The 19,713-nt window shown below is 42.7% G+C and overlaps 1 protein-coding gene across 1 annotated transcript in view; it reads right to left on the bottom strand.

Moving 5' to 3' along the window:
- The window catches only part of Tspan12 (tetraspanin 12), a 67,443-nt gene that overhangs the window by 20,472 nt on the left and 27,258 nt on the right, over window positions 1-19,713 (bottom strand). Inside the window, exons 5-7 of the mRNA XM_032906907.1 lie at window positions 11,390-11,464; window positions 7,559-7,666; window positions 3,684-3,827 (exon numbers count right to left, since the gene is read on the bottom strand). Of these exons, the coding sequence (XP_032762798.1) occupies window positions 3,684-3,827; window positions 7,559-7,666; window positions 11,390-11,464 (327 nt within the window). The remainder of the gene's footprint in view (window positions 1-3,683; window positions 3,828-7,558; window positions 7,667-11,389; window positions 11,465-19,713) is intronic.

Genomic DNA, 19,713 nt, shown 5'->3' with positions numbered 1-19,713 from the left:
TTTGGATACAACCACCCTAACCGGAGGACTGTGTCTGAAATCAATTTATAATTGTTCGCATCGGCCGACGATTGAACGTGTTTAAATTAATCTGGGTTATCAATTAGCACATGTACAATGATATGTCTTCCTCCGATTTTTTTCCATTAGACACCCTAAAAACAAACCACCAGAAGAAATAATCCCATTACAGAGCATTAGCAAAAATAGTCTAACCCACTCTAGGAAAAGTTAATTGAGTTTTCCCTGAAGAAAATTGATATCAAATATAAAAGTGAATAATTTTCAGCCAAGTAAAATTAAAAGGAAGAGAGATAATCCACGTTCAGATTCTGAAGAGGTATACGGTGGTTCTATGATCTCAGCCATTCCTCTAACACATCACCAGCACCAAGGCAGAAACTAATCCACTGTGCTAAAAGTGGTCACTTGCACTGTTATGTTGCTGTTTTTTAGAACTAGCCAATGAGCAAAATTCATACTAGGAACATTGATAGGATTCAAGTCACACACACACACACACACACACACACACACGTGCGTGCGCGCGTATCTGTGTATGTTATATATGTGTGTGTGTGTCTGTGTGTGTATCTGTGTGTGTGATATATATGTAAGTGTGTGTGTTATATGTGTGTGTGTGTATCTGTGTGCATGATATATATGTAAGTGTGTGTGTTATATATATGTGTGTGTGTGTATCTGTGTGTGTATGATATATACGTAAGTGTGTGTGTTATATATGTGTGTGTGTCTGTGTGTGTGTATGATATATATGTGTGTGTGTCTGATATATATGTGAGTATGTGTGTATATGTGTGTATGTATGATAAATATGTGTGTGCTATATATATGTGTGTGTGTATATGTGTGTGTTATATATATATGTGTGTGTGTCTGTGTGTGTATCTGTGTGTGTGTATGATATATAAGTGTGTGTGTGTCTGTGTGTGTGCGTATGATATATATGTAAGTGTGTATGTTATATATATGTATGTGTATGTCTGTGTGTGTGTGTATGATATATATGTGAGTGTGTGTGTTATATATATGTGTGTGTATGTCTGTGTGTGCATGATATATATGTGAGTATATGTGTATGTGTGTGTATGTATGATAGATATGTGAGTGTGTATGTGTGTTATATGTGTGTGTGTGTGTGTGATATGTGGGTGTGTGTGTGTACTGTGTTTCCATTTAACATTTTCAGAAGGATCGACTCCTGTGATCTGTAGTATAACAAAAGCATGGCAGCATTTCCTCATGCTCTACGGTATCTGTCCGACAACAGAGAAGTGCACTTCCGCCTGAGCACAGCCACTGAGGGACCTGGAAACGCTGCCTCAACCATGTCCTCTTGAGTTAACTGTATCTGATGCATCCTCTGTGTCACCGAAGCCAAATGCATCTAAGCAAAACACGTTCAAAGTAATAAGAGCCAAACGTCAGTCTTCAGTTACGTGAGGAATTGCAATGCATATTTTTATTATCTTTTAAAATAAACAGGCTGGGTTACTCAGTTGTTTCGACCATCCTGGTTGTAAGTTAGACGGTGTGTGTCCTCACACAATTTACGTTTAATCTATTTTCCTCCCAGCTCTGATTTTATGACAACCGGGTTGTTGACGGTGTAATGAAGCGATGATGAACCCAACGTGTAGGACAGTGGGCTCCAAGGTGACCTGCTTGGGGACATTTGGAGACAGAAACACACATGGAAAATACCATAAGAAGAAAAAAATCAAGCAGACCAGGAAGGCATTTGTACAAGACACTGGAGGAGAGGCAGTCAGGGAGCCCTTCCTCCCCAGCCATGGAAGAAGCTGACCTGACCTTGCAAGCATAGTGATCTTGAACTTCTCCCCGGTGACACCACAAACCTGAGTCTGTTGTTGAAGCCACTCAGCTTGCAGCACTGAGTCCAGATGAGTAGATATCAGACAGCATGCGGGAAAAAGTATGAATCTCCACTACTCACTGTATTAGGCGGCCTTAAAAAAACATGTGGACCAGAGTGTGGGGGGGTAGGTATATTCTCCTAAGGTACGTAAAGGGCAGATATTTCTAAAGTCCTGAGGTGCGGTGGGAAGAGAGGGCTCAGCGGGTAAAGTACTTATTTGTTAGGCAAACCTCAGGACCTGAGTTCAAATCCCCAGCACTTACAGAAATGCCGGGCACTGCAGCACACGTCTGCAGCCCCACTGCCGAGGTAGGAGAGGCAGACAGATGTCAGGCGTTTGCTTGCCAACCAGCGTAGGCAAGACAGCAAGCTCCAGGTTCAGTGAGAGACACTATCTTAAATGCCAAAGCAGAGCAATGGAGGAAGATAACCAAAGTCTACCTCTGCCTCTACAGGCACATAGCGAGGGCATGCACATTTGGATGTATATGTACAGCGCATGCGCGCGCGCGCGCGCGCACACACACACACACACACACACACGTAACTACTACAGTCATATCATAGATACACATAACACATAGATACATATTCTTATCCTATCATAAACAGTCTGAGTATTCAGGGTAAGCCCAAAGCGTTCGGCAGTGTTCCATCCGTGACTGCACGTCCACGGGTAGAGACGTAGTTAGTGAAACAGAAGAAATGAAATTTTAACTTTAAGGACTCAATCTAAGTTAATGGAGATATTCACACAAAGCCAGTGACTACTGTAACTTACAACAAAACTTCAATTTACTTAAGCCTACGTGTATGTGTGTGCGCATGTGTCTGTAGGAGACTGTGGAGGTCAGAAGGGGTACCCTATCCCTTGGAATTGGAGTTGTAGATGGTTTTGAGACACCAAGTGGGTACCAGGAATTGAACCCCAGTTCTCTGTAAGAGCAGGAAGTATCTTTAACCATTTCACCCAGCCATGTTTGCCTCCCAGTTAAACTTTACATTTTTTTTTTTCTTTTTTTTTTCCGGAGCTGGGGACCGAACCCAGGGCCTTGCGCTTCCTAGGCAAGCGCTCTACCACTGAGCTAAATCCCCAACCCTAAACTTTACATTTTTAATTTGAGAATGCTATTCCATTACTCACTGTGAAACCCCTAAGGACAAGGGACATAAAAAAAATCCTAGAAAAGAGCAACTGATGGTTTGGGTGGCTCCTGGAAGAACGCACAGTAAGTAAAATTTGGGGCACCAAATGATAGATTTTAAACGCCGCCATAGTATTTTTTCAGCAAACTAAAACTGAAGTTACCGGTTACCACCAGCAGGGGGAACCGGAGAGCAGCACACAGAATTTTCTCAGGAGAATTTTTCTCTCTCCTGCATCAAGGCCCTAAACCAGTCTGCCCAGGAAAGCCAAAGCCCAGGCTTCCCACAGACCCTGTTAGCTGCATGACCTTCACTTGCTTATTTTCAAAGAGCCCTAGAAGAGCACAGTAGGATTTGCCTGTAGGCGTTAGAGTGTAAAATCTGATTAACGAGAATGGTTATTTTTTTTAAATAATAAAATAAAATTCAATTAATGATAGAACTAGGCCTTTCCCACTCCGGTTTGTTGAAATGTGGTTATTGTGATTTTTCACTTTTTTTTTTTAAAAAATCATATATCAGAGATAAAAATAAGGCCTAATAATGATTTACACAAAGGTAGACGTTTAATCAGCATGGTGTTGAAGGTTCTTTGGGGACGTTTGTCCAGGAGATGATGAACCACACATGGTCTTACCTCTTGGTACAGGTCACTGAGATCTTCCTGGTGAGCCTGCTTGGAGCATCCTGGGAACTCCCTGACACAGCAGGAGTCTGGGGGCCAGTCCATTTCTGTCATTTCCAACCAATCCGTGAAGTAGACCACTCCGCAGCACTTAAACTGAAACAGAGTTACCAGTCACGCTCACAGAAACCACACAGGAGAGCGTTTGTTTAACCTAATGGAGCTGAGAGGGCTCATGTCTGAAACGTCGTTGGTACTGAGTCAAACCTCTCTTTCTAGCCTCAAAGGTGTGTGCATTCTATCCTGACAATGAAAACTTCATATGGGAGCATCGAAGCCAGCATTCCATAATGGAACAGTTCCAAACTGGGACACCCACCCCTCCTGAAAGCAAATCCCAGTCTCACTCTCCAACCTCAGGGTGCTCTGCAGATAAAGACTTCGCAAGCGCAAGCGCACTGACAAATTCAGTAGCTGAGCTTTCATTACCATCAACTCCTAGTCAGTAGGAAGTTGCTAATCCTTTCGCTTATTATCTATCACTGGTATACCTAAAAATTCAACTATTGTCATGAAAGCTTTCACAGTTTCTAGGAAAGAAGAAAAAACACTTGTTGACCAAAACTCACATCTCAAAGGTAGCCAGCCAGTCTTAGTTTGCCCAATCAAGGCAAAAATTCTGTAAATAGATGTTTGTCTGACTTATTATTACCCAATAGGGGTGCCTGAAAAGCTATCATATTGTAGCATTATAATCTCGGAAAAATAATGGTGTGCCTGGCTTGAATGCAGCGGGCTTAAGAAGTGTGAGTTCGCCTTGCTCTAAGCCATGTTTAAGAAGACCACTTTCTGTTGTATTTCAGCCAAGATTATCAGGGACATCGGTGCAGGCTTACACACAGGGCTTGAAGGCATGTGCAGACTGGATTTAGAAAGAGTAACTGTGATCGAGACAGCTTTGCCCCTGGATAAAAGAGAAATCCTCTTCTACATAGTCAGAAGGAAGGAATATGGGCAGTCACGGGGAAGAGCGCTGCCAAGAGTGATGGCTATGCAAATGACATAGCCCAGGAGACCAATCTGTGCTCAAGATTAACACTGCATCATAAAATATCACAATCCAGCGCCATTTCAAAGCTTAACCAAAACCAGCTTGGAAGAACTCCGAATTCCTCATGCAACAGCAAGCGAGGAAAACGCTCAATGGACTTGGTACATTTCCACTCACTTGCTTAAAACGCTTATGGTTTAAAGAGCTTATGATTAAAAGGAAAGCGGCATCATGAAGGCACCTTGAGTGATAAGCTGCTAATACTGAGTCTTGAGAAACTTATAAGACATTTTCTCTACTGTTTAAAAACTATGCGTATGCCACAAACACCACAACCAAGCAGCATCCTAGCACCATGGGGTAACATAGCGTCAGAGATGGACTAATCCGATGTCACACAAAGCATTGGGAATCCCGAAAACAAAGCACGTATTTAAAAGACTCCCCTCTCTCTATTTTAAAGATCTCATTTTGAGGTCAGAATTTTTAAAGCCTTTAAAAGAAAACTGTCCTCTCTCCTTTCTTAGAGAAGCAAGCCTTTCCAAGCTGCAACATGGGGCAGTTCTCGGGAGCACCCTACTTCCAGCCACAGTGGAGCCAGCCATTTATCTGGCTTTGTCGGGAAATGAGGATTTCCATAGCAATGGCTTTTCCAAATAACTTGAACATTCTGTGTTCGGTGCCAGCATTGTTAAAGAGCTGCTGACATCCGTCCTCTCCTACGTAGCTGTTTCAGAACCCATCCACAAAGGACAGTAGGTGTGTACGGAGGTTTTCTGCTCCTCCCGAAGGTGAACTCAGTATGACACCTGCTCAACTCTGTGTTCTGTCGCTACCTTCCAAGAAGACAGGTTCATTTCAAGGTAGCTCTGCTCCAAGCTGATACTACTTTAAGCTCTAGAAAATACAACAGAATCATTATTTTATAGATAAATAAACTGAGACGTTCCGTGACTGAAGGGACTGTCTGATCGATCGGTGTATGGCAGCAGCTATGATTCCAAAGCTTACACAAAACGCTACCATTAAACAAACACATTTTAATTTTAAAAAATGTGGTTTAAAATAAGGTATGGGGAAGGGTCCCTAAGAATTATCTAAGATGCATTCACTTCCAGCCCATGAGCAAGAAATGAGGAGTTCCAAAGGCTCATTTATCGTGGAAGAAAAACGGCCTAGGCTGAGTTGGCTCTCCCCCTTCGAAGTTTTATGTTAAAATTCTAACCCCTGTACCCCAGAATGAGATTGTTCATGTCAAGGGAGCCATTAGAACAGGAACTAATTTAAAATAAGGTCAACGACATGGGCCTCAATCAGGTATGAGTAATATCCTTGTAGAAAGAGGAAAATTAGGCATGGGCGCATATAAAGACAAGACAGTGGGAAGACATGGGACAAAGGCTTCTACAAGCCAAGGGGAGAGGCTTCAAAAGGCATCGACACTGGTACTCTTGAACATTCAGCCTCCAGAGTGGTGAAAAGACACTTGTTCTGAGTGACCGCGTGGGACACTTCAGTGCCCCTCCAGAGGGGCTTTGAATGTCTTCTGGATATGTGGATGGACTCACCACTCTTTCCTTGCAAACTAGCATTATGAGGTAAGAGAGGACATTTCACTTGAAGCCCAGGATGAAGCATTTGTAGCACTATCCCTGCAGGAGCCCAGAAAGAGGTTCGCTATTTCTCAACCTGGGCTATCATAGTCTGCATCGTAAGTTCCAGAGAATAAAGATTCTGGGAGCTCTAGCAGGGGCGGTTCCTGAACACGGTTTGCTATAAATGCCCTGGCGCTTCACATGTCTTCTCACTGGGCTGGTTGCCTTTGGTCTAATTGTGCAACAAACAAACAAAGTCAGGAAGCAACGGAATAACAGGAAATCTGTGTGACACTGATAATTTTGCCATCTCAACAAGTGTGACACAGAGCCAGGTTTGGAGATTGCCCTAGACTTGAACCTCTGCCATGGGCATGGGAAGAATAGAGTCAGTAGCTGGCATTCTAGCAAGACACTGCCTCTCAAATGCTTCATGGTCCAGAGCGAGGGAACGGAAGGTAGGCTGAGATACTTGGTCTCCTAGGAAAGCCATTCCGTTCACAAGGAAAAGATTTAGGAGAACCGGTCTGACGCAGAATTGATAATTAATCTCCCGTCACTGGATTTCCATCTGAGATAGTCGGATGAAAATGTGAAACCAGTTTGGGAACAAAAAGTATGTCTTGTGATATCACTGTTAATAAGCACAAGTCGATGACCCCATTCACTCTTCTCCATACTCCACGAAGTGAGTACCTCTATTGTTCCCATTTCATAGGTGTGGAAACTAAGGCTTAAGGAGTTCAATGAACTGATACTTGGTAGCAGAGCTAGTAATTTGAATCAAGGACATCCTGACTTCAAAACAAACAAACAAACAAACACCCAGCCCCACGACGATGTTCATATTAGCTAAATTCCCAATGGAAACAATCTTTTAAAACATTTAAATAATGTTTAAAACACAGGTAACTCTAAAAGTAGTAAAAATTACCATAAAAGAGAGAGATCTAAGTAAAACTTTGGATGTTTATTAAAAAGCTCCTGAAAAAGGAACTCGAGAGTAATTCAGACGCACTTCTAAACAAACGCACGTGGGCCAGAAGGAAGGAGGGGGAAGGCTCTGTGAGGGAAGAAAAGACAAGCATCGAGTGACTCAAGGCATGCTGGGAAAAAACTCCACCAGGGACGACTACACAGGCTTCAGGTCTCGGGGCAGAAAAACGATCAAAACGAAAGCTTGGAGCACCCAATGTGCCCCTTATTCTATACTTTCTACCCCCAGGGGCAGTGGTACTTACCTCTCTCTGAAAATAGTTCCACGCATGCGTAAGCCACCTATACCTGGGTAAGCCGTAATTTGTCATTCTGGCTTTCAAAGTAACCATATCTGACCACTGTACTGGCACCTGGAGGTAAAAAAAAAAAAAAAAAAAAAAAAAGGCAAGTGATCAACACCCAAGCACAAACCAGCCAGGCCGAAGCTCACTCACATATGAAAATCTACAACCTTGAGCACACCGACAACACTCACCCCACACAGGATGCAGATTGGATTGAAGCCGACAATGTCGGTGAATCCACTAAGTCGCTTTGTACTTGCTTATGAACTGAGCTCAGGTAAATTAACCCGGCATTCACGAAACCCATGCGGGGGATCAAGAACCAGGATACGGAAAGGGAGGTGCATGTGTAAGCCTCGGAAACCTAAGACCAGGGTCATCTTGAAATCTAATTGAAAATAGTAATGTCAGGCTGGGTAGGAGGCTCAGGACATAAGAAGAATATCTGCTTCCCGGCACAGGGATCTGAGCTCAGATCTCCATCAAAAGGAAAAGGCAGGGTATGGCCTGTAAACCAAGGACTGCAGGAGGTAGGAAGGAAGGCAGAGACCAGTGGGGCGTTGGTTGCTTAAGGGTACCAACCTAGCAGAAAAGGCCAACCTCCAGACTCAGTGAGCGATGCTGTCTCAAAGGAATAAGTCAGGGATGGACAGAGAAGGACACCAGTTCTCCTCTGATTCCCCTCATCTGACCATTCGTGCCTGTACCTGTACACGCTGTGAGCGCATAAGCCCACAGCATACATAGGCACAGAAGTTTTTCATTAAAAATTAAATTTAAAAATAGTAATAGCAGCTGAGAGGCAGATACAGGTGGATCTCTGTAAACTCCAGGCCAGCCTGGTCTATAAGCAAGTTCCAGGACAGCCAGAGCTATCTCCGGGAAAAAAAAATAGTAATGTCAGTGGCAGAAGTAAGTTAAGAACTTTCTTGGCCACAGAAATTCTTCAATCTTATTTCTTTTCCAGGTAGTTGTTAGTTCTTTTGTTTTGTTTTTAATGATCACTTGGAAATACATAATGCAAAAAAAAAAAGATCAAATTCCTGGGAACACATTCTATTCATATGGTTTAGTACCATTCAGAAAACCAGTCAAAGTTCAATCTCCCCACTATAAATTATTATTAACTCATATCCGTTAGGGCATAAAGGGAATGGAAGTAAAATAAATTCTCAAAAATATATCATCTGAAACCGTTAATATTATGGACAGATTTTTTTTTAAATTGGAATGGCGGTGAGCATGTAGGAACAAGAAGAAGAATGGGGGAATAGACAGATGTCAAGCCTCTTGACTTAGTTAATAGAATATTTTTTTTTACTAAATTCTTGCTTTCCAAAACAAACACTGGCTGTTTCTTCACCGTGGCCACCATCAATCTGAAAGCAAATGTGGCAGGAAAACAGAGGCCCATTGAGGTCCTGACTGCACATACTGGGCTCTGGCCAGGAAGCAGAGCACCCAGTGCAGGGCTTGCTTGCACGAAGCAGCTTAGAGCACAAAGCCCATTCTATGTAAAGGTTGGATTCTGCGAGCAACTTGGCAGATAATAAACTTTAACGACACTTTTCTTTTACATTGTTATTAGTGCAGATGCAGTAAAAGTCTTAGCGACTTTATTTCTACAAGGCTGCTTTCCACATTTCACTTTAAACCCTCCTTCCTCCTCTGATGTAATGGGGAAGATTTACACAAGCAAAACAATGACGTGTGTGCGAGCCGTGGCTGGAATGGCAGTGAGTGTGCGTTCGTTCGTGTAGTGCCCTAGGACTGAAGCCACTAAGGACAGGACAAGGGAACCAGAACAGGGACCAAGCAAATGTAAGTTCCTTTGTGTTCTCATGCTTCATAGAATCAAAGCATCCCCAGGCTAAATTAACTCATCCTAAACTTTCCACAGCTTTTATCAAATATTTAACGTATATCGGTAAGGCATATTCATAATCCAGTTAGAAAATCCATAGAACAAATGGGATGTGGAGCTTTGTGACAAAAGTACAGCACTCAGGTGGTTGAGACAGGAGGATTGCCATGAATTTGAGGATACACTGCATTATGTAGTGGGTTCTAGGCTAGCCTGGGCTATGAAGATCCTGTCTCTAAATTAAATTAATAAAGGAATCCATAGAAAGACACTCACTTCCAAAAATATTTTAATCACCAAGTAGAACACGTCCAAAAGCTAAGATTAAAAGAACCAAGAGTTATTTCTAAGATTGATTCTTCTGTTGTTTGCATGCCAGGGTTGTAGGTCATTTTTCAAAACCAAAACCAGGATCAATTCCTTGTAGCTAAAGCAAAAATCTGGGCCCTACTACTGTTTTTATGCCCTAACATAAAGTTTGTAGGGATAACAGGGAAATATAACTGAAAAAAAGAAAATGGAGTCAACTCCAGTTTAAAGGGAAGTCATTTTTGTCTTCATTGTTTTGGTTTGGTTTATGGTTTTGTTTTTCCGTGTGCATTCTTGATTTTATATCGAGCTACTTAGAACCTTCCCATAGGTTCTGTCTTCTTCCCCCTGACTCCTCCTGGTTGGAACTATGAATTTCTTCACAGAGCTATGAATGCTAGCACAGGAGGCTGAGCCGTCATTGGTCGGCAGTAGCCACTGAATATTCACGGTCTCGGAAACTACAGATTCACCCCCCAAATCTTTAATAACTTATGGACAACAGAAGCAACTCCAGCTGTAGTGCACAAACACCTAATGTCTGGCTTATCTCTCACACAAATATAAAATTCCCACCCTCTCTTGAGAGGCCTTGGGTTTTTAACTCTTTAAAATTCACCAGGAACTCCTCAGGTGCCCAGGGCCCCTCTACCTGCCCACCATTCTAGCTGGGCACATCTGGGACACAGGAATGCAGGGGATTAAGTATCACTTTGTGATTCTCCCCAAAAGGCCCAAGGGCAAAAAACGTTGAAAAGCACCATTTTGAGGAAACATCTTGAGTCCTTAAGGCACTGGCACCAGTCAGCATTCACAGACATGCTGTGGAAATCCATTCCACGCTGGGAACAACTGTACTTAACTTCACCACTGAAGTGAGCAAAGCAAGCAGTAGCCAGCACAAGCAAGGACCAGCATGAGCTGGAGGATGGGGGCGGGGAGTGGGGGTTGGTATCAAACACAAAGCAACCGGTGGGAGAGGCCTGGAAAACTCCTCTCCTGTTCTAAGGAAGGTCTCTCTAGCTGTTTCAAAGTAAGAGGGAAATGGTTGAACTCCCGTTTTTCAAGCAGCCAGATTACAAGCTGTGAGCTTTTATATCAAGGTGAGCACACAGCAAGCCTTCCGATGCACTTCCCAGAGTGCGGTGTGGTGCAGCTTGTTAGAAACAGGAGATAGTAGCTTCCTGCCTCACCATTTTCAGCTGTGGTCAGCAAGGATCCAGTTTAAAGGAGGCACTAGGGCACTCTCCGGCAAGAACAGGCTAATTCCTTCCTTCCTAACTCAGAAGCTGGGGTAATTCTCTTAGGCTAGTCCCAGTTCATGACGTCCACATGTAGGCAGTCTATGGAATTAAAGATGTATCACAGTATCACAAGATAAAGATTTAAAATTATGACTTGGAAATGTGTGTGTGTGTGTGTGTGTGTGTGTGTGTGTGTGTGTGTGTGTGTGTACACTTTTTCAGAAATATCAGGGAATCAGGGATGTTCATCCTTATTGTATAATGCGGTCATACAAAGAAACAATCACGTACCACAGTCACTCTCCAGAACCTGGCTCAAAGGTCAACCTAGATGTTGTTCCAGACTTTAATTCCGTCCCACTGGGAACTCACCATAACTTCCTGCTCGTATGTCCACACACCACAAGCCAGTTCTACGCAGAAGATCACGAGTAAAGTTCCAAAGTACTGCAGAAAGAGAGAGGAAGCCGTTAATAGGAAACCACTTAAGGTTACTCGGGGTTGTGTTTATCTATGATAAGAAGACAGGGCTCCTCTTCAGAGAGCACACAGAGTTTCTGCAAGCCCGAGGCCGCTACAGATAACCATCGGGACTCACCTGAATGGGTCGGTGTTTTGCCATTAGTCTGCTGGTAGGGTAAATCTTTTACAAATACCAATAGTTTTATTGAGCTGAGTAATAACTCACGTAGCATAATTTAATAAAGGTGAATCAAGACCTCTGAAAAATTACACCTAGTTCCTCTTAAGAAAGGGCGAAGTGAGTTCTGCAAGTTTAACCTTTCCCCTGGTGTTCATTTTCACGCCTTCCCGGCCAGGGGGAGGGGTGCTTCTTTACATTTGTGAAAAGGGCAATGTGGAACAAGATGTCGAGTACTCGTGCTAAATTAAGATGAGCGGTGGGTCTCTACCGTAGGAAGCATCTCTGGGAGGAACGCAAAGGCAAACAGGTAACAAACCTGAATGCAGAATTAAGAACCAGAAACGCAAGTAAAAGTCAGTATTCCTGAATGGGAAGGAGATGAGAGAAGGTTGGGCAGAGGAAAATGACGTAAGCAAACGCACAGAGGCAGGTGGGCGGTAACGCAAAGCAGCAAAAGAGACAGGCACACCAAGCGCACATCGGGAAGAGAAACGACAGGCCACAACCGAAAGGCAGACTAAAGCCGGACCATGGAGCACACCAGAGGACCGACTAATGGACTTTAAATACATCCTGGGGGCAATAAGGTGGCATCTCTCAATGTTTCTGCTTAAAAGAAAGACGTGGTGGGTTAAACGGTGTCAGGGTAATAATTAGTTTGAAAGAGGAGGGCTGAGGGGTGAGTTGGAAAGTTTAGAAGACAGCAGAGAGGGCGTGTGAGGTAGACCTGAATGTTTGTGGTAGCCTGGCTAACAAATGGGAAACAACTGCCTTCTAACCATGCAGCAGAAAGACACTGGCCAGCTGGATTGATAGACTGAGAGAGAAAGATGCATCTCCCCAAAGCAGAGGAATAGGACAGAGTAACACTCCTGTGGAGTGAAAGCACGCACTTTATTTAACAACTAGAGAAGCACATTCCTGTAGAAGTCTTAACCTCAGCACTCAGGTACCTGAGAATGGAGCGGGAAATTATTCTTTTATTAGAAGCAGAGTAACTTTTGAACAATGCTCTATTTCTCAAGTTCCTTATTTAATCAAGAGCCTCCCGAAACACCGTGATCCCACATCACACATGAGGAAGGAAGTGTAAAGGGCAGGTCACGTGGCTCAAGGAGGTGACCTTTGCCGCATCTGTTCCCTGTGTTCTTCCTTACCAACCCCCACGGGTGGAGGTAACCTTACAGAAGCAAGCAGTGAAAATCAGAGGAGGATCAGACTTCCAAGGAGTTGCCTCCTCTGATGCCACCAGGAATGGAACAAAACTGAGGTAGCTCAGGAGTCTTCTACTTCCTGTGCAGTATGGGATTGGAAGGCAGGACTGGATGCTGGTGCCTCTTTGCTTCCAATCAAAGCTCTGTGAAGAGCAGACACCTAAATGTGTTCTCCATCACACAGTTAGTGCCTGATAAATTCTCGTCACGCCGAATAATAACCGAAAACAGCCGAAATGAATTGATTGTGGTTAGAGTCTGCATGGGCTGTAATCTCGAAAGACCCTCTTAATGAAAGTGATCTTTAAGAGGAAGTAAAATGGCTGGCAGTCGTGGAAGAGGAAGCGTTAGACATAAAGGCGCTTTGTGGGTGAGCGAGTTCATCAAAACTCAGTGTAACCAGAATGCAGATGCGGTAGGTGCCGACGCCCGGCAATGTTTTGAGGTACAATGGGCTGGGGAAAGGACTTTGCGTTTTATTCTAAGTGTGAAGAAACCATTAACGGCTGACATGATCGGATGCACACTATGAAAACATCTCTGGCTGTTTTATCTACAGAAAGAAAGGCAAGGTCATGAGATTTACAGAAAGGACATCCAACTAGGATGGGAGTGGAGACAGAGAAAGGAGCTGACTGACACGGGACTGTCTGCTGTCAAAGACGGTTTTAGAATCTTTGTTCAAGGTTTGTCCAAAGGAGAAGAGTAATCAAAGATGTAGAAAATGATAGTTTTCTATTTCTCTGAAATATTCCCTATGACTTAAAAATAGTAGCTTTAACCTCCTTCCTTCATTTTTTTTCTTTCATTAAAACAAAAAGTACAACTGTATAATAACTCAGCTTAGAAACAGACGTGGTTTAAGAGATAAAGTGGGGTTTGCTAAGGGGAATCCCAGTTCACCAGGCACTTCTACTCCCAGCATATTTAATACAGACACAGAGAAGCTCAGCTTCAAGGCCCAGATCTCAGATCTAAATGTTATTTCTAGGGCTGAACTGAAGATTCTCAGCCTTGAAAGGCCAGCTAGAAGAAATCTGGTGAACGATGTATTCCACATCAGTTTCTCTCAGCGTTCTCTTCAATGCTTAAGAAATATTTCAACGTGAAAACGGTCTTCGCTGCTGTGTGACAAAGCTATCAAAGGTGGAGTAGTTTTCTGCTTAACCAGTGTCCTTGCCTCTGATAAGAAAAGATACTAGGAAGCAGTGAGACTTCAGAGGAAAATTGCACTATGGGCTAGCTTAGCCTGACCTCCTAAAAGCAGCTGTCCACTCACAATTACAGCCAAAGCCACACTTAAAAAGCAAAATATCACTAAACGCAAACATGGACACGGTGGTACCTGTGTGTGCTGAACAGGAAAAGAAGATGTCCTAACTCTGCCTTGATGATAACCGTGGCGATTTCTGGACTGGGCTTCTATCCTTTGAAATTGCCGCTGATTTATCATTCTCATTCTCTGACTTGTGGAGTCACTGGTGAGTCCTGGGAAAGGTTCCAGGACCTGCTCATAGGCACTGATTCAGATGTATGCAATATGTCTAATAAATGATCAACTTCAAAGTCTACAGATCTAGAGTACAAGACTATGACAACGGGTATGCTCTCAGGTCTAATTTCTTTATGTTTGTGTGTGTGTGTGTGTGTGTGTGTGTGTGTGTGTGTGTGTGTGTGTCCGTGTGCACACACAAGTATGTGCACACACATGTCTGCGTGTATGTAGGCGATAGGGGCACCCATTTGAAGGGTGTGTCAGTCTCCCTTGAGCTGGTGTTATGGGTAGTCATGAGTCACCTGGTGCAGAGAATTGAGCCCCTGGCCCTCTTCAAAGGCAGTGCTCTTGCTAGCTGAGCCATCTCTCCAACTTCTCCATCCAGTTTCTTAAAAGGACCATTATAGTGGGGTGCCATCATCACTGCTTAAACATCAACAAACATGCACACGAATGCATAGATTTCAAAACATGCTCTCATTGCAAGACTCAGCTGACTGTTGACTGGAGGACAGTGTAAATTCTGTGACTTGGTCATTCTTTGACTCCGGAAAATTCCAGTGGTTCCACCTGATACAAGTTATCCCACATGGAAAAAGGAAATCACTCTACCCCATTAACACTCAGGAAGACTGACTTGCCTTCCCCAGAAGTTGCAAATGCTCCTTATTACATTTCCCAGGCTTCTTGAAGAAAATTAAATGTATAATTTAATTCAAGTAAATATTTTTACAAGGATGCTACATGCTCCTGTCTGCTATTCCTACTCAGTTATTATTTCTTTAACCTGAAACATTCGGTTACCTAACCCCGAGAACACGCTGCGTGTCAAATCCATCCCGACAAAATACAAGTCAACTGGACCTACCCTTTGCTTTGCCTTTTGGTGAGATCTGAGTCCTTGACTGTGACAGTCTCCTACTGAGCGTCGTGCAGAGAACCAATCACTGTTTTAACTGAGGAGCTGACTTTGAAGCCCTCTGATGCATGATGAGAATCTTTATCTTTATCTTATCTGATCACGATGAGAACGAAGCTGGCTAAGGAATCCAGCACCAGCCCAAGTTTTGCTTCGGCATAGAGTGAATGTCCGTGCAACATTTCCCAGCCATGCCCCGTCCATCCACACACTAGAAGAGCAGGTATACAATGTCCCACGGCTTGGCTCTCTCACTAACTTCCCAGAGCCTGTGCTTTGTGTGACAAGGTTACCGTGTTACTTTGTGGAACCCGGTGCGATGCCAACGAGTCTTCTCTTTTTTCCGGCACAGCCTTTATTGTCCGTGGTGGGACACAGTTTCTTCCAGCACTTCATCTTTTGCTCCTGGCGGCTGGGCTCCTCTCCTTTGTTCTGTGTGTGTGTGTTTTCTTGTCATCTGTATTTTAGGCCCCAGTGCTCTCGAACCAGTTGGCTGCCTTCTCCACAAATTATGGTGTCAGTCAAACATCCAGGCCATCAGTTTCAGCTGGTGGGGTCTTAGTCTTAAACATCATTTTATCCCCAGTGCCTAAGCCCTACCTGTCACACAGCAGGTTCTCCACAAACGTCAGCCGAAATAATGATCAGTTTAGTTTGCAAACTCAAAAGGCCAATTTCAGCATTTCCTTAGGTTTCCTCCGGCTAATTCGAACCGTGAGTTTCTTGTTAACATCTGACTCCCTTGATTTCCGTCTACGCATTTGTATTTTAAATACTGCCTCTCTGTTTTATGTATGTATGTTTTTTTGTAGACTACACTCGGATAATCCGGCCTGGCTGGAAATGTTTAAGACTATTTCTGCAGCTAAAGAGAGGAGACAACTGTGCCTCTTCCCATCTTCCTGAGCTACTAGTAACCAAGCATTTTAAAAAGAAACTTAAAAAGAAAAAAAGAAGAGAAGTTGGAGGCTTTATAGGGAAACTCAAATTTAACTGTGTGCATTACCATTTTAGTTATTTAGTAAAATGATTCGATATAAAGTTCCTTAAAATAGTTTAAAACCCTCTACTCTAGTCAAACTAAAATTGGTGTTATATTTACCAGGGTTACCCTCAAAATACTGTAATTTTTAAAAGGCATCTACTAATATGTTCAGATTTTCCGATAATAGGACATGAGACACACATGTAGAGCTGTATTGTTACCTGTTTTGAAAATGCTATAGCAACAGGAAAACATGGGCCTTGACCTAACTGACCTGGCTTCGGGTTCTAACTAATTTAATAGCTTGATGGCCTTCCACAAACCAGCAGGACTCAGTTTCCTATTTCATAACATGCGAATTGCTTACCAGTGGTGGACTCAGGATTCAATGACATAATTGTCCTTTGCTTTTTAACTGCTCCCTAAATGGTAGCCTTTATTAAATCACATAATAGACTCTCTTAGGACACACATTATGTGTAAAATATCTAGGCTCACCTCCTGGCACAGAGCCAGCCTAACACTGCTGTCATTATGTCATTATGATTAGAGGACAGACGTGTCAAGAATTGTTCATCCCTTAGAGATCATTGAGAGTCACCCCCACAGCAGAATGTTATTCCAAAGACTACCTGCTGACATCCCTGATAAAATATCTGCCTGGAGAGAATATGACAGGAACTTTTCCTCCAAATATCTACAGCAGGGTGTGGAGGGTGGGAAGTCAACTTCTGTGGGTATGCATTCAAATCCACGTGTTCTTTAAAACTCCCTGGGGCCGGCCACAATGTGGCAGCATGTCACCAGTGACTAGCCTTTGTCCACTGGAAGTTTCTGACAAGGAAAGGAAGGGTGTGGCATCCCATCCTTGAAGAGTGGAAAATGGCAAGGGTGAAGACCGGATATGGTTAAGTCCTTGGCGAGTTGTGGGTAAAAGTATCCCTCAGTAAAAACAGGGGGCATCCATTGCTAATCCCTTTTAAAGGTTAGTTCACTCCTTTGTATGTGTAGATAAGCAATAGCAAATCCACGAGTTTACTAAAGAGGCAATTATTTACAGAAACCGTCTGGCTCCCTGATGTCTCCTTCAAAAGAATTCCACCCTAATGTAAACAGACCAAGCACATACCCAGCCTGTCTGTTCTCTCTCTCTCTCTCTCTCTCTCTCTCTCTCTCTCTCTCTCTCTCTCTCTTAAAATGTCACTGAAACAATAATGAAGGTATCATCCCAGAGACAACAAAAGATGAAATGACATAGCAGTAAGCATGCAGAGAGAAGAGGAGTAAATCTATTAGTCGTTCTGAAAAAGCTGGAAGGATAGACAGTGAGGGAAAGGAAAATCTCAGAACAAATAGATTCCAATTGACTACGGGCAACTCCAAACACTTCTGTGAGTGACAGGTTCTCAAAAAGATGATTGGTTGAAAATCCATTCAAGGAAACATTGGACCTCTTTACTATTCCCTCCCCAAATACCATGTGACTGGGTGACTACCCCATTTCTACTAGAAGATGAGGCCACAGAGATACTAAGATAGTCCCACACCAGGGGACAACAGGTACAATACAACCAGGTAGGAAGGTCAAATCTGCACACCTGTCCTACAGAACTTCAAAGTTCAATCAAGTAAGTGAACACGACATGCTAAGGTAAAGGACAGTGGGAAGGTTGACAAAAAGATCATTTCCAAGTTGGAACTCTTCACCATTCAAAATCAACGTGTGAGCATTTGGAAAGACATTTTGGGCATATACACTAAAAAAAAAAAAATCATGTGCTTTATCATGACATAGTGAAAAATGAGAGGATAAACAAAAAGGATTGAGTAAAATCCAGGGAAGGGTATTTAAAACAAGAGAAAGCACATGAAATGCCTCAATGGTAAAAGATCCTCCCATGATGGTAAGAGGGTCAACAGACCTGGACAGGAGCAGTTTCTAGAACATTCTGAGACATCTGAAAAATGAACGGAATTGTCCAATGTATTTCAATATATGAAGAAAAATGAGTTTGATGATAAAAGATTATGATAAGAAAGTATCATTCATATTAAAAAATTACTTTAGGAAGAAAGCTTAAATGCGCCATTTTGTGTGGCCTAGTTGTGACTAGATTGTCCATAATTCTAATCATGTAAACACCGAACGAAGCAAAACTGTGATGCCACTGGGCGAAGGAGAAGATATACAGCAACGGTTGGCCAAGAAAGGACCAGGAGTTCTTCCTTCCCTGAAGTCGATGGACAGTACTTAAAACTAAAGCCTAGAAGAATGAGAAACGTTACATAAAAATGTGATTTAGGGATGTGTAGGTAAATGACAAGAGGAATCTGTGGAGGCACAATTAATAGCAGCTGCCTCAGGGAGTGGCCAGAGGCAGGGGTGAAGGACTTCCATATTTCATGGGGCTTTTAGCACTGAATTAACTCTTTAAATTATGTCCACGGAGCACTCTGAGAGAAGGGAGGACAAAAATTTAAAGCGGATATCTCCCCCTACAGCCTGGGGGCTAAAAAAAGAAAAAGCTTGGAAACCAGAGCACTTTCCGTGTGCTTTGCATTGACGGAACAATCCTGAGAGAGGTCATTCCAGAACACTGAAAACTGTAAGGACCTGAGAGGTACTTTGAGCTGTCAGTCAAATGATGTGAGCGCCATTCAGAAACTTTCCAAAATGCTGGGGTACCATCTTCCTTTGATTAAATATGCTTTCAGTAGTTGAAATTAGGAGCGGTTTAGCAAAATGTGCATAGTGTGTACTTAAGAACGGTTTATATGGTTGACTGAAAATCGAGGTGTTTTCTGAAACACTGTTCCTTAAAATCAATATGCATTCTACCTAAATCAGTATGATTAGAATATCTCCCCCAACAGTTCATTTGGATAACAAAACTATGAAGCCCAAGATGCTATAATAAAGGCAACTTTATTCTGAGACCTGGATTTATTTACTAAAGAAATATATCCGTATATGAGTATAATCAAATCCTATATATCAAAATGAAACCCAAACAGTTGAGCATATTTATACACAAATATGAACACATAGATGTACATTAGCATGTATATACATATACAAATCATATATTATGTCAGAGATTTACATATACAATTTATTACCCAGAAATTATAAGGCTATCAGTATTCCTTTTAAAATTAAGGAATATTTTAAATTTTTTCCTTGAGAAGTTCATACACATAGTGTATTTTGAACATTTCCACCTACTCCCATCCTCTTTCCAACAACCTCACAGTCCCTTCCCACACACGGTGGAATGTAAGTCATATGTCATGTCAAGATGACAACATTTGAAAGCACTCCTCTCTATTCTGGATCTTTCATTCATATGTCCATAGCTTTCCTGAGTGACTCTTACTGACTTCTGACACACATACACACACACCATGCATGCACAACATGTCTCTATAAGAACATTAAA

The sequence above is a fragment of the Rattus rattus genome, chromosome 6 (assembly GCF_011064425.1).
Source record: "Rattus rattus isolate New Zealand chromosome 6, Rrattus_CSIRO_v1, whole genome shotgun sequence".
Classification (NCBI taxonomy): Eukaryota; Metazoa; Chordata; class Mammalia; order Rodentia; family Muridae; genus Rattus; species Rattus rattus.
The sequence above is the reverse complement of the archived record's forward strand: the minus strand, read 5'-3'. Positions and strand labels throughout refer to the sequence as shown.